The sequence below is a fragment of the Anomaloglossus baeobatrachus genome, chromosome 3, assembly GCF_048569485.1.
Source record: "Anomaloglossus baeobatrachus isolate aAnoBae1 chromosome 3, aAnoBae1.hap1, whole genome shotgun sequence".
Lineage (NCBI taxonomy): Eukaryota > Metazoa > Chordata > Amphibia > Anura > Aromobatidae > Anomaloglossus > Anomaloglossus baeobatrachus.
Window position 1 is genome coordinate 395676124 of NC_134355.1, and position 15929 is coordinate 395692052.

Here is a 15929-nt window from a genome sequence, read left to right on the forward strand (position 1 = left end):
AACATAAGCTAATATCTACAGTTAGAAATGTCTATAGTTTTCCTGATATAGCTATGTTGCTAACTTTATGTGCAGGACATTGCAGCTTAGGTACCCATGGTTACTTCCACTCATATAGTGACACTTAGTTGATCAGGGTCATAATACTTTAGCTGCAATGCCCTGCACATGAAGTAGGTATAAACTGTGGAGAAAGAAAGGGTCTTACCCGGTATATATCCGGGGAAAATAAAAGGAATGCACTCACCTCAAGGAGTTGTGTCAGTCACAACTCCTACAAAAGCTTATGTTGTTGAGATGAAATCTGCTGCAGCCCCCGTGGTTGATAACAGAGAAAAATAGAGAACCGGTTTATGCCGCGCTATTCATCAGGAAGCAGGACAGGAAGATGGTCAATGTTCCTTTATTGTAGCTTTTGTCTATACGCGTTTCAGGAGAACAAAAACAACATATCAGATATCAGAGATATGTTGTTTTTGTGCTGCATGCCCTAATGAAGGGAGCAGAGCTCCTGAAACGCGTACAGACAAAAGCTACAATAAAGGAACATTGACCATCTTCCTGTCTTATTTCCTGATGAATAGCGCGGCATAAACCCCTTGTCTATTGTTCTCTGCACATGAAGTAAAAGACATGGTTATTTCAGAACTATACTACATTTCTAACTGGTGGTATTTGATAATATTTGTATTACACCTACTACATATTGGATTAGGATCTTGAAGATGGGACTAGCACTTTAGCTATAATAGGTACCAGTATATATTTGGGAAGAGACCAGAGTACCTGAAGGAAACACACACAAAAACACAGGGAGAACATATAAACTCCTTGCAGATATTGCCCTTAAGCTGCAAATCAACAGTGCTAACCACTGAGCCACTGTACTACTCATATACCCAAAAGTGTAATCACTGCCATGCACCAAAAAGAGAAGAGGAATGAAGTTGGTTCAGAAGAAATATCAATTGCATATGTGTGTAATATTAATTGCCCATTAATTGCAACAGCACACCAGCTCATATCTCATTCATGTCCTATAAATATTAATTACCCATTTTATTGCAGCAGCTCCTATTCCAATACGTTTCACGTGTGTAGCTTCCTCAGGGGGTGTGAACGGAAGCTACACACGTGAAATGGGCATTAGGGATAGGAGCTCGTCTACTGCTGCAATATAAAATCAGTAAATATGACATGATGATTTCTGCAAATTAGCACTAACGCACTTATGCAAATAATATCTCCTCTGCAGCGATTGCACTTCTCTAATCTTTTTGATGCATGGCAGTGATTATACTTTTGGCTATAAGTTATACCTAGCATAGTTAAGGATGGACTGGCATATCCATAGCCTATTAATACATTTGTAAGATCTTTATCTGCGCTTTTTTGCATTGCATTTCTTTTTTTGTGTGATGAGATTACAAATTCCACTTTATGCAAATCAAAGAGCGCATACTGTATGTAGATTCCAGTTACTGTTTTTTTATGCCATGTAGATTTTCCATTAGATTATAACCTATATTTCTTGTGGAAGTTTGCCAATCATTTCTACTGGGATTACTTTAACTTTATGGACTCTGCGTTTTCTTTTTTTTAATCTAGATTTTTGAGTTGCTATGCTTATAGGTAATTGATTTTCTTTAGATATGCAAATCTGGAATTATATAAGAATAGCCATATAATTATACAGACAGACTAATTACATTTGGGAAAATAAGTATTTGATACACTGTTGATTTAAAGTTTCCCAACTACAAAAAATGGAGAGGTCTGTAATTTTATTGTAGGTACACTTCATCTGTGACAGAATCCCCCCAAAAAATCCAGAAAATGACATCGTATGATTTTTAAATAATTAATTTGCATTTTATAGTGTGAAATAAGTATTTGATACAATAGAAAAACATAACTTAATATTTGGTTGAGAAACCTTAAAATGACAGAAGTCAGATGTTTCCTGTAGTTCTGGACCAAGTTTGCACACACTGCAGCAGGGATTTTGTCCCACTCCTCCATACAGATCTTCTCCAGATCTTTCAGGTTTTGGGACTGTCACTAGACAACATTGAGTTTCACCTCCCTTCAAAGATTTTCTATTGGGCTCAGGTCTGGAGACTGGCTAGGTCACTTCAAGACCTTGAATGCTTCTTACGGAGCCACACCTTACTTGCCCTGGCTGTGTGTTACAGTGGGTATGGAAAGTATTCCATTTTTTTTTCTCATTAATGTACACTCTGCACGCATCTTAACAGAAAAAAACAGAAATGTAGGAATTTTTGCACATTTTTTAAACAAGAAGAACTGAAATATCACATGGTAATAAGTATTCAGATCCTTTGCTCAGACACTCATATTTAAGTCACATGCTGTCCATTTCCTTGTGATCCTCCTTGACATGGTTCTACTCCTTGGAGTCCAGCTGTGTTTATGTAAACTGATAGCACTTGATTTGGAAAGGCACACACCTGTGTGGAAGAAAACCTTCCAGAGTGCTCTGGACCTCAGACTTGGCCGAAGGTTTATCTTCCAACAATGACACTAAGCATACAGCTAAAATAACAAAGGAATGGCTTTAGAACAACTCTGTGACCATTCCTGACTGGCCCAGCCAGAGCCCTGATCTAAATCCAATTGAGCATCTCTGGAGAGACCTGAAAATGGCTGTCCACCAACATTCACCATTCAACCTGACAGAACTGGAGAGGACCTGCAAGGAAGAATGCAGAGGATCCCCAAATCCAGGTGTGAAAAACTTGTTGCATCATTCCCAAGAAGACTCATGGCTTTACTAGCTCAAAAGGGTGCTTCTACTCAATACTGAGCAAAGGGTCTGAATACTTATGACCATGTGATATTTCATTTTTTCATGTTTAGTAAATTTGCAAAAATTTCTACATTTCTGTTTTTTTTCTGTCAAGATGGGGTGTAGAGTGTACATTAATGAGAAAAAAATGAACTTTTTTGAATTTACCAAATGGCTGCAATGAAATAAAGAGTGAAAAATTTAAAGAGGTCTGAATACTTTCCGTACCCACTATATGCTGGAAGACCCAACCATAACCCATCTTTAATGCTTTTATTGAGGGAACGAGGTTGTTGGCCGAAAGCTCACAATACATGACTTCATCCATCCTTCCTTAAATACTGTGAAGTCTTCCTGTCCCCTTTCCATAGTAGCACCTCCAAAGTATGTTGTTTTCACCCCCATGCTTCACGGTTGGGACGGTGTTTTGGGGTTGTACTCTTCCTTTTTCTTTTTACAAATATGGAGAGTGGAGTTAATAACAAAAACTTCTATTTTCGTCTCATCTGACCACATGACCTTCTCCCATGCCTTCTCTTGATCATCCAGATGGTCATTGGTGAACTTCAAATGGGCCTGGACGTGTCCTGGCATGGGCATTGGGTTCTTGCATGCCTTGCCGGATTTTAATATTGTAGATGATGGCGTAGTGTGTTTCTAACGGTAATCTTTGAGACTGTGATCTGGTCCCAGATGTTTTCAGGTCATTGACCAGGTCTTCTTGTGTAGATCTGGGTTAATTCCTAACCTTTCTCAAAATCATCCTTACCCCACGAGGCAAGATCTTGCATGAAGCACTAGACTGAATAAGATCGACAGTCATATTGTGTTTCTTCCTTTTTCTAATAGTTGCGCCAACAGTTGTTGCCTTTTCACCAATCTACTTACCTATTGTCCTGTAGCTATTCCCAGCTTCGTGTAGGTCTACTATCTTGTACCTGTGGTCATTAGACAGCTCTTTGGTCCTGGCCATGGTTGAGAGGTTGGAGTGTGTGGATAGGTGTAACGAGTTCAAACAGGTGCAATTAGTAGAGGTAATGAGTGCAGAGTAGGAGGGCTTCTTAAATAAAATATAACAGGTCTGTGAGAGTCAGAATTCTTTCTGGTTGGCAGGTTATCAAATACTTATTCCATGCAATAAAATGTAAATTAATTAATTAAAAATCATACAATGTCATTTTCTGGATTTTTTTTTTGTTGGATTCTATCTGACACAGTTGAAGTGTACCAACAATAAAAATTACAGACTTCTCCATTATTTGAAGGGTGCAGTGTATCAATTACTTATTTTCCCCACTATATATAGTTGTTTAATACTATTACCTGTTGGGGCGAGCTACATGGGAGATAAAAAAAATGGTAAAAAGGAGAATAGTGGCAGTAAACAGAAACATAATATGGTTTATTGAATGCAACTCTTATAATCTCTGTCTTTAGATTCTGAACCATTGAATCAATAGTTTGGAAGGTTACAGTAGGGTTAAAGGGACTGATATCCCATATGGCACCCCAAACAAAACACAATATTTAGTGTAGGACTGCCCCATGGGATTTGCCGTGACGTTGGCGGGGTGGCTCAAAATATTGCAATGTTTTGCCAAAAATCTCTAATTTATCAACAAATATAGTATAAAAATCGTGCTGGCTCCTTCTTTTTAAAGGGACTGAACATAGAATAAGTCATCAATATGATACTGGTAAGTGTCCACGGCCCTGTCTATAAGACGAGTAGAGAAAGATAATTATTTATCCCTAATTTAACCTTCAAAGCTACACAGCCATCCAATATAATGCTTAAAGGCTGCTACTGACTACAGCTGCTTATCTGCCATTCACATGAATTGCAGAAAAGGTGCAATATCAGAAAGAGGCCACTAAGCAATATTTGGGGCTATTATGTTCCACCCGCTACAGTGCTTTTATCTGCTCAGTATGTTATGGTGACACTGTCTATACAAAATGTGTACTATTAATATATAAATTAATAAATATCAATGGAACACACTTTTATAGAGAGTTGAAGTTGATGTATTTTGAAAAGTGTTGACTAATAAACCATATATCTATTGTCCTTGTCTACTATTGACTACTATTCATTACTGGATCACTGGCAGTGCGGATTTTACCTGCTTGTCTCCACTACATATACAGTATATTCTTAACATAATGGATCTGCAGCAGCCTTCTTCTAAGCTTTTACAAGGGTTGTGATTCACAAAACCATACCAAGTAAGCACAACAGCTATTTGTCTCTGTTTTTTCTCAGATAAGACACTATTATGTTCTTCGTCTTTACACTTAGAGCGAATACTGCAATACTTAATGGGGAATACAAGCATTTATTTATTTATACACATATAAGATGAAGAATTAGTGCTCTTTTGTGTCAACTGGGGAGGGTGAATCATTAAAAAATATTCATGTTCCAATAAAACTTTTGAGTTTTTTCAACACTGTTGTGCGTCTAAAATGTGCTGCAAAAAGGTAAGTTGATAATTGTGCTTGAGATTTTCAATCCAGTTTTCAAGTCTTCAGTTATACAAATGCCTTGATAACGAATCCTGAAAAAAAGTGCATTACCCCAGGATAGATGAAAATTAATTAAGTCTTACTATAAAATAAGAATATTTTGACCATAGCCCAAAAACCTTAGTGATGTGTTATTCAAGGCGAACTATATCAAAATATGCAGATTTGTCAGGGATGTTCACTTCAGTGGGAAGTCACTCTTGACTAGTGCACTCAGTGAAGATCAATATCCTCATTTGGACTTTAATTACTTAGGTATAAGCTACCATCATTAGATTGTTATTACTGCTAATAAATGTTAATTTAATTGTAGCGTAAACTACTGTAGGTATTAGACAGAAAATGTAACTAAATTTCCCTTTCCAACAAACTTGGTTATATAATAGTGGATGATAAATGCATCCACAATGTATATCCCAAAATGATGTGAGTGAAAAGCTTGGCACAATGTTTGGTATTTTCAAGTCAGCATAAAGATACACATTCTACTTTTCATCTGTCTAGAAAAACTATATTCAATCAGAGTACCTGAGAAAAGCAATCACAAGAAATAAGGTAGCTATCAAACACACAGTGCTGTGACAAGTGCCATAAAAATTTCATTCTTCCAGGGTTTTTTCAGTCTTTTAGAACACAAGCAAATATTGTACAGACATAGATGTGATTTCATTCATTTCAGAAAGATAAAAAGTGCTAGACAGGATAGGCGGCTGCCTAGGGCACAAGTGACAGGCTGTCCAGGCAAGGCTCAAAATCTAGCTATAAACAGCTACTTTCTCAGTATGTGATGAGTAGGAGTTTGAAGTAACATACTGAACTCCTTGGAAGGATGTAGTAGAGAATAGTAGATTGCATTTGTGAACCCTACTAAAGATATAGGGTAGGGCAGTCTGATAATCTCTCAGGTGGTCCACCATACAAGTTACATCAGGTGCAACAAGATGGTATATAGGAGGGTAATACAGAATATTAAACGGGTGCTTCACCCTTTTTTCATTACTGGCCACATCGATATTATGTTGAGAAACAAGGTTCCTCTCAAATACCTTGTGTTGCCAGTTGTGCCTGTGAGCGGCGCTAATGTGGTTCCATTACCCCCTTCGTGTTACCCACCTGGGCTCCATGACATCTGATGTCCGGTGATGTCACGTCAACTGAGGTGGGCCACAGTCTTCCTGAGTGACTGGGCTGTGAGCGGCGTTTAACCGCTTGGAAAACGCCACCCACAGCCCAGTGACTCACAGAGACTGCGGCGGGCTGCGGCGATGTCAGGTCAACAGGAAGTTGACGTGACATTACCAGACATCAGAGGTCAGGGAGCCCTTGGGGTTATACGATGGGGATGAGCTGTCCGTAATAGTGCCACTCACAGGCGCTATTGGCAACACAAGGTATTTGAGAGAAACATTGTTTCTTAACATAATATCGATGTGGCCAGTAATGAAAAGGGGTGAACCACCTCTTTAACTCATACTAGGAGGTAAACACATACAATTTAGTATACTTAACATAATGCATTTAATGTGTGTGAACTAGTGCAGCCAAGAAGTTGAAACATAGTAACCTATCGGGAATTTCCTTTTTTATACAAGGGTCTAAAGGCCCCGTCACACTAAGCAACATCGCTAGCAACATCGCTGCTAACGAACAACTTTTGTGACGTTGCTAGCGATGTTGCTGTGTGTGACATCCAGCAACAACCTGGCCCCTGCTGTGAGGTCGTTGGTTGTTGCTGAATGTCCTGGGCCATTTTTTAGTTGTTGCTGTCCCGCTGTGAAGCACAGATCGCTGTGTGTGACAGCGAGACAGCAACAACTAAATGTGCAGGCAGCAGGAGCCGGCTTCTGCGGAGGCTGGTAACCAATGTAAACATCGGGTAACCAAGAAGCCCTGTCTTTGGTTACCCGATATTTACCTTTGATACCAGCCTCCTCCGCTCTCACTGCCTGTGCTGCCGGCTCCTGCTGTGTGCACATGTAGCTGCAGGACACATCGGGTTAATTAACCCGATGTGTGCTGTAACTAGGAGAGCAAGGAGCCAGCGCTCAGTGTGCGCTGCTCCCTGCTCTCTGCACATGTAGCTACAGCACACATCGGGAAATTAACCCGATGTGTGCTGTAACAAGGAGAGCAAGGAGCCAGCGCTAAGCAGTGTGCGCTGCTCCCTGCTCTGTGCACATTTAGCTGCAGCACACATCGGGTAATTAACCTGATGTGTGCTGTAACTACGAGAGCAGGGAGCCAGCGCTCAGTGTGCGCTGCTCCCTGCTCTCTGCACGTGTAGCTCCGTGCGGTGGTAACCAAGGTAAATATCGGGTTGGTTACCCGATATTTACCTTAGTTACCAAGCGCAGCAGCTTCCACGCAGCGCTGGGGGCTTGTCACTGGTTGCTGGTGAGCTCACCAGCAACTTGTGTAGCGACGCTCCAGCGATCCCTGCCAGGTCAGGTTGCTGGTGGGATCGCTGGAGCGTTGCAGTGTGACATCTCACCAGCAACCTCCTAGCAACTTACCAGCGATCCCTATCGTTGTTGGGATCGCTGGTAAGTTGCTTAGTGTGACTGGACCTTTAAGCAGGGATCAAATTAGTTGTAATTTCTTCAGTTCTTTTCTGTACTAGTTTTCATACATACCCAATGCTTGTTATTATCTTATTTAGGACTATATACATATGGCAACAATAAGATCAGTGCATTGATCACATAGACATTATTATGATATCATCATATGTAATTGTTATTTAAGATATAAATAATGAACCCGATAAGCAGAATGGTGGCTCAGTGGTTAGCACTGTTGCTTTAGCACACGGTTCCTGGGTTCTAATCCCACCAAGCACAACATCTGCAGGGAGTTTGTATGTTCTCCCCATGTTTGAGTTGGTTTCATCCCACAGTCCAACGAGAGGTCATTTAGATTGTGGGCACAGTGATGTCTGTAAAGTGCTGTGGAAATTAACGGCGCTAAGTGAGTAAAATAAATAATCTCAGAGATTCCTACTTAAACAGTATTCTTCTACAATTAAAATGCTCGTTTATTTTTGAAACAAAAGTGTTGCCATTTTGGAATATACTTTGAGTTTCAATTATTTTCAATTATTTTTTTATATGAAGGTCCCTATTTTATAAGAGCTAGCTGAGAACTAGAATAAGTATATGGAATTAATATAAAAAGAATAATAGAACATGCATAACATGAATAATAAACTGATTGGTCAATTTATATATGGCCATTTAATAGTTAGAGTTGAGCAAAAGTATTTATGTTGCCCTGATCTGGCAGAGTTCAGTCTAGTAAAGTCCCACATGGGTGCTGGGTCAGGGCAGTTTTCACTTTTCTGGCTAGCATCTTGGTCTTCTTAGGCCTTTACAAGTCAACATGATATCATGATATGCATTTTGCCTCCACATCATATCGTTAGGAGGACCTAGTAAACACCACAGGTGCTCCAGATGCTTGTCCATACATGCTAACTGCAGAAGTGAAGGCTGCATTCATCCGGCTGCCATGGAAGACCAGACAAGACACCAGATTAGGGTGGTGACTCTCTTTACTCTAATTAGCTCAACTCAACCAGCTAGACTATTCGTATTTTTTGTGGATACCAAATCCCTTTATATTTCAAATTGTCTAATATGCAAAATTGAAGAAGTGACAAAGAGATCACTCTTAGAAAAAAAAAATCCATCATATTTATAGATCACAAATAGAGATGAATGAATATTTTGAAATTAAAACTGCCAACTTCCCTGAATTTACTAAATAAAATTTATACCTAGTGAATCTCAATGCTGGACAGCTTGCAAATGCTTGAAAAATGAGGGGGGAGAGATCAACCCGCTGACCGTTAGAGCTTAAACTTTATAGGAGAGAAGACCCTGATGACTATAAGAGAGCGAGAGAAAGACAATGAAAGAGAACCCTGCTGACCATGAAAGCTTACATTCTACAGGAAAGACAGAAAGAGAGAGAGAGAGAGAGAGAGGGGACCCTGCTGACCAAAAGAACCTCCACTCTACCAGAGAGAGAGAGAGGACCCTGCTGATCATAAGAGATTACACTCTACAGGAGAGAGAGAGAGTGAGAGAGAGAGAGGACCCTGCTGACCATAAGAGCTTACACTCTATATGACCGAGTGAAAGAGCCCTGCAGATCATAAGAGCTTACACGCTACAGGAGAGGACCCCACTCACCATAAGCACTTATACTCTACATGAGAGAACTCTGCTGACCATAAGAGCTTACAGTCTATAGGTAAGAGAGGGAGAGGAGAGAGAGGACCCAATTGACCATAACAGCCTCCACTCTAACGGCGAGAGAGTGAGAGAGGACTCTGCTGACCATAAGAGCTTACACTCTACAGTATAGCGGGAAAGAGAGAGGATCCCACTAACCATAAGAACTTACACTCTACATAATTGAGAGATAACTCTGCTGACCATAAGAGCTTACAGTCTACAGGAGAGAGAGAGAGGGCCCCTCTGACCATAAGAGTTTACACTCTACTTGAGAGTGAGTGCCCTGCTGACCATAAGATTTTACACTCTACAAAAAAGAGAGGATACCTATGGATTATAAGAGCTTACATTTTAAGGGCTGGAAAGAGAGTGAGAGGACATTGCTGACCATAAGAGCTTCTATGATAAAGGCAAGATACAGACAGAGGAAGAAATGACCCTGTTGATCAGAAGACCTTAAGCTCTAAAGGAGAGAGAAAGAGAGAAGTATTTGCTGACTCTAAGAGCTTACGGTCTATAAGAGAGAAAGAGGACTCCACTGACAATAAGAGCTTACACTCTACAGAAGAAAGAGACTTACCCAGTGGAGATGGAAAACAACTCCATACAAACGGTGATCCACTGGAACTTGCTGATCTGTGAAGGCCCAGGTACTGACCACCATTGTACAAGGTATGATAATCAACTAAATGTCATAGCTGTAGTTCATTACGAGGAACACGTCTATGCAAAATGATGTTAGGACATTCTCTCATGCTTTAAAGGGGTGGTCCACTACTTGGACAACCCCTTCTAATTCCCCTTGTTTGCCCATGTAAAAATAAATAAGTCTATACTAACCTTCAGTGCGGCCATGGTTCCAGTGGTGTCTGAAACCGCATTTCCAGGGGCCCACATGATATTATTATGACACTAGAGCCCCTTGACCAATTAACGCTGACTTCCTTCACCTCGTCTTTGAACATTTGTGCAGGAAGTCAGCACAGTGCTAACATCCTGCACAAATGTCCGAAGGTGGGGAGACAGACGCCGGGCGCTGATTGGTCGCGGGGTATACATGTCATAACAATGTCACATGAGCCCCCGGGAACACGGCTTCAGACATCGCTGGAACCGCGGCTGCACCAGAGGTGAATATAGGCTTACTTATTTTTACGGGGGTGAACAAGAGGAATGAGTAGGGGTTGTTCAAGTAGTGGACATCCCCTTTAAAAGTGTGGAAAATAGTACAAGGTAATTCTTATTTTTGAGAACCAAGCATCAAATCTATCAAACCTGATCGTTTGCTAATTGGTCCTCACATCTTGAGTCAAAAATCTGCATTTTCTATGAACATTTTTAAAGTGTCAGAGATGACGAGAGAAACAGGGCTGTAGACAAAAGTTTATTTACACCATACAACATTTTAAATATTTTATACAGAGCTGCAGCAGAGAAAGCCACCATGAGCTTCCAAGATAAAACTGCAATAATAAAGATGTGAAATATATTATTCATATAAAAGTGAGATTATTACTTTATTGCATTTAAAGCAATGAAGAACGTAGCTCAACAAACATTCATTTAATGACAAAAATTTTGCTTTTTATATTATAAAGTAAAAAGTGTAGTAATGGCCAAACAGACTGTTATAAATTTTAAAAACTGCATATATACATTGTACTTCATGGTGAAGTTTTTTGAAAACTAAACCAAATGAAGCTGTTACAACATGAATTGTTGTTTGAGGTTGATCTATAAAGATTACCTTACAAATCCATTCCACGGGTACTTACAACACATGATGGTAAGATTTGTACACCTGGTTCTGCACTAGATTTTCTAGTGAGAGTAGACAAGAAGTCGAAAAGAAAAAAAGAAAATTAAAAGAAAAAATAAAGAACACTGACGTTTGGCACATGAAGTTCCTGACATGAATTTGTCACAAAAGTACAGGCGCCAGGCTTCCAAAGTTTTTTTTTCTTTTTGTGTCAGTGCAAATGACTTGTTTTCTTCTTTCAGTCTTTTTCCATAGTTATATTAAACCTCTGTTTGAAAGTCGCCTTCCTGTACATCTAAAGGCAAATTTAGACACTTTTCCCATTCCGATGGTCTAAGTTCTAAAGAATCTTTTGCTTCTGAATCTAAAACATTTATTGTTGTGTAGTGTTGATATTCACTTGGGCTTTTGAAACTGTCCCATGGATTCTTGTTTACTGCTGGGTTATCCTGTTCAAAAGATACAAGAAAGGGAACAATACTGTAAATGACTGTTGTACTCTACTCAGTCCCACAAATACAGAGAAATAACTCATGAATTCCAGATTGTGGTGCTTAAAGTATGTCAATCAATAGTACAAGTTTAGATTAGAATATTTGTAACATATTTTTTATCAAAGGAATTTTGTTACTCCTAGACTAATCATTCACGCTCAAGTCATGAGAACTACTGCTTATAAAATTCCATGGAGAAAGGAGAGGGCAGAAGGAGAAAGGAGAGGGCAGAAGGAGAAAGGAGAGGGCAGGAGGAGAAAGGAGAGGGCAGGAGGAGAAAGGAGAGGGCAGGAGGAGAAAGGAGAGGGCAGAAGGAGAAAGTAGAGGGCAGGAGGAGAAAGGAGAGGGCAGGAGGAGAAAGGAGAGGGAAGAAAGAGAAAGGAGAGGGCAGGAGGAGAAAGGAGAGTGCAGGAGGAGAAAGGAGAGTGCAGGAGGAGAAAGGAGAGTGCAGGAGGAGAAAGGAGAGGGCAGAAGGAGAAAGGAGAGGGCAGGAGGAGAAAGGAGAGGGCAGAAAGAGAAAGAAGAGGGAAGAAAGAAAAAGGAGAGGGCAGGAGGAGAAAGGAGAGTGCAGGAGGAGAAAGGAGAGTGCAGGAGGAGAAAGGAGAGGGCAGAAGGAGAAAGGAGAGGGCAGGAGGAGAAAGGAGAGGGCAGAAGGAGAAAGGAGAGTGCAGGAGGAGAAAGGAGAGTGCAGGAGGAGAAAGGAGAGTGCAGGAGGAGAAAGGAGAGGGCAGAAGGAGAAAGGAGAGGGCAGGAGGAGAAAGGAGAGGGCAGAAAGAGAAAGAAGAGGGAAGAAAGAAAAAGGAGAGGGCAGGAGGAGAAAGGAGAGGGCAGGAGGAGAAAGGAGAGGGCAGGAGGAGAAAGAAGAGGGCAGGAGGAGAAAGGAGAGGGCAGGAGGAGAAAGGAGAGGGCAGAAGGAGAAAGGAGGGGGCAGGAGGAGAAAGGAGAGGGCAGAAGGAGAAAGAAGAGGGTAGGAGGAGAAAGGAGAGGGCAGGAGGAGAAAGGAGCTCTCTTAAATGCCAGTTGCATATTAAGGCCCTGATTCATCCAAGCAATTTTGCCAACATGAAAAGACGTAAAATTTTGGTACAACTCGGAGTTGTGCAACTATTGTGCAACTTTTGCCATGTTTACATTAGTTTTCCAGCTATGTCAGATTGTGGGGAGGTGGGGCATGACGGCGGTGAATAGTGGGCTTAATGTCATGACTCATTTAACCCCTTCACCACCTGGCGATTTTCTGTTTTTGTTTTTTCCTCTCCTTTGAAGAGCCATAAATTTTAACATTTTTTTGGTCAAAATAGCCATATGAGGGATTGGTTTTTTGAGGGATGAGTTGTACTTTTGAATCAAACCATTCACTTTATCATATAGTACACTAGAATATATGAAAATGTTTTTGGTTTTTTTTTTTTAAAAAAGACTGCAATTCGACAGTTTTTTTGTTTATTTATTTATTACTGACCTAGTAATATGATTGTCCAGGTCATTATGAGGAGGTAAACATCAAACATGTAAAGTTTTTCTTTATGCAATTGGTGCAAAAAAATTCAGAAGCTGGTAAAAAAATTGCTTTTTGCGCCATTTTCCGAGACCTGTATCGTTTTTTGGGGGCATCTGGGGATGTGTGACGGCTTATGCTTTGGGCTGTAAGCTGACCTTTTTACTGATATTATTTTTGTGTAAATGTAATGTTTTGATAAAGCCTAAAGAATTTAATTTGGGATTTTTTTCTTTTTTTCCGTTACACTGTTTACAGATTGGATTAATTTATTTCATTTTTTGATAGATCAGGTATTTCTAAATGAAGAAATAACAAATATTTGTATTTTTTATTGTGTTATTTTTAATGGTGCAAAAGAGGGGTAATTTGAACTTTAGTGTTCTTTTATTTTTTCATATTTTTAAAAAAACTTGTTTTTTTACACTTTTTTTGTATTTACAAGTCCCCTAGGCTGCAATCACTTGTGCTATATGCATTTGCATTTACTTGTGCATCAGCTCTGCTCTGTAAAGCAAAAATCATTATCTCCCATAAATACCATCTCACAGCCGACATTCACAGGACGTTCATCATGACAGACACAGGGGTCATCAGCTCACCCTTGGCCATCATGATAACCCATATGAGCCCTGCGATCAAGTCTCGGGGCCACCTATGGATGCATGGAATGGCACACTCCCTGATGGCACGTGTTAAATCCTGCTGTCAGAGATTGACAGTGGGATTTCACTGATTAAAAGCCACAGACGGATCTCTGATCCATGATCGGCTGGAAGAAGCACACGTCGGTTGATCAGATCGAGCCCGCATCCAAGCAAGGGACACGACCTTAGGCGTTCCAGTATATCCAAGACCATGAAGGGGTTAATTCATGATAAGCTGTGGCATTCCTTACTCCAGAAATCTCACTTCATTCAGGGATTAGTGTAAGATTTTGGGCATGGTGCACAGCGGCGTATGCCACTCATCAGATTTTTCAGATTCATGAAAAGGAATCCACATTGTCGTGAATCAGAAGCATCTGACTCCATCAAGACTGGTGAGAATATTGCTGGTCTTGATAAATCTGGGCCTAAGTGCTTTAGTTATTCAGGCAATCCATACAATATACCATAATGTTTGTATCCAAAAGACCTATAGAAAACATGACTGCACCACACGAAATATGTAGTAGTAAATATAGTGGGTGCTATGGTGAAAACAATGCAATATCTACCCATAGTGGATGTTTGCTCCATCGCGTCCTTTATACTTCCTATTACATATCTCCTCTTCCTGAGGTCTATTACAATGAAAAGTCATGCTATACTGTTGAGATTGACTGCACAAATAAGACAGCTAAAGCACTGTTTGTAATTGTCTTTTATTTATCTGCAGCACCTCTTATGTAACACAGTCAGCAAAGTATATACTGGCTTTCAGCACCTGTATGCTTACTAACCATAGCTTCAGCTCCAAGTGGATATGAATATGATGAGAAACTGCTCATATTGACTAGGAAACTGGATTTTGTATTAATAAATGTGGACATGTTTGCTTCTTATGCAAAAGTTTATAAAGATAAAGGAGAAAAAATATATATTTAATAACAAAAACAATAGATTTTATGTGAAGACAATAATGTTCTTATGATGTTAAATCTTTACATGACAACCCTGGCAGGCATGGCTGCATAATTGCAACAGACATGAATATGGTACAGTACAAATACCAAAAGCTACTATTATTAATAGTGAATTTTTCAAGCTAAAATAAAGACAAACCAGCCTAGTACATCTGACATGCACAGCTCTGCTTCATTTGGGATGCCTTGAAGGACATATCTGTATTATAAGTTCATACACAATTCAAAGCACAGAGCCCATTACATGACACAGGCAGTGTCTTAGGGACTCTAATACAAAAATATAGGTTCCCTTTGTGCAGATGTATGGGGCGTTTGTATGGCTGCATATTAAACTGGTATTTATGAGGGGTGGGCACAGACAGATCAGTATATGGGCCCTTTGTGGTCCAACAGCTCATCATAATGCATAATTTCTCCTGTTTTAGAGGTGGTAATGGGCTCCCTTACCTCTTGGGCCCCTAATGTTTTAGCCTTGATTCCTCAAAGAGTTTACGCCTTGTCTGGCAGAAAATACTTTGAAAAGTCGGTAAATTTGTGTGCAACGTGAAGTTGTGCAAATATTTATTAACTTTTGTTGTCTTCAATTTTGGGCAACTCTGCCAACATAAATGGTTTTGCAGAGGCGCCAGGGCTAGACACGGCGTGACTATGCCCACCTATCAAGTTCATCAAGAGTGGAAACGTTTCTTTCACCAGAAATGATTCCTTACTGGCGTAACATTTCTGAAAAGGCGCACTGAGGCACAAGTCACTGATAAGGTGTCCCAAGTTCAGTACATGGCGTAAACTGGATTGTTTTCCTGCACGCCTCTCATTCAGATTGTTGTATGAAACACTAGTCTTAATATGTCGGGGCCTAGGAATCGTGCATATGTGTCATAACTATTGTGAACGAAAGTACCGATTAAATATTCGCAAGCAGAGATCTTCAAAACTATATACTAGGAAGAACGTGTTTATTGAAACCAGAAT

The 15929-nt window shown here is 40.1% G+C and overlaps 1 protein-coding gene across 7 annotated transcripts in view; it reads right to left on the minus strand.

The window, feature by feature from the left end:
* Nucleotides 1-10947: 10947 nt before the first annotated feature.
* ADGRB3 (adhesion G protein-coupled receptor B3) overlaps nt 10948-15929 on the minus strand; it is a 1441017-nt gene continuing 1436035 nt past the window's right edge. For all 7 annotated transcript variants that reach the window (XM_075340252.1, XM_075340251.1, XM_075340250.1 and 4 more), the window contains one exon: nt 10948-11784. In XM_075340252.1, coding sequence (XP_075196367.1) covers nt 11596-11784 — 189 coding nt within the window. In that variant the 3' untranslated portion in view covers nt 10948-11595. The remainder of the gene's footprint in view (nt 11785-15929) is intronic.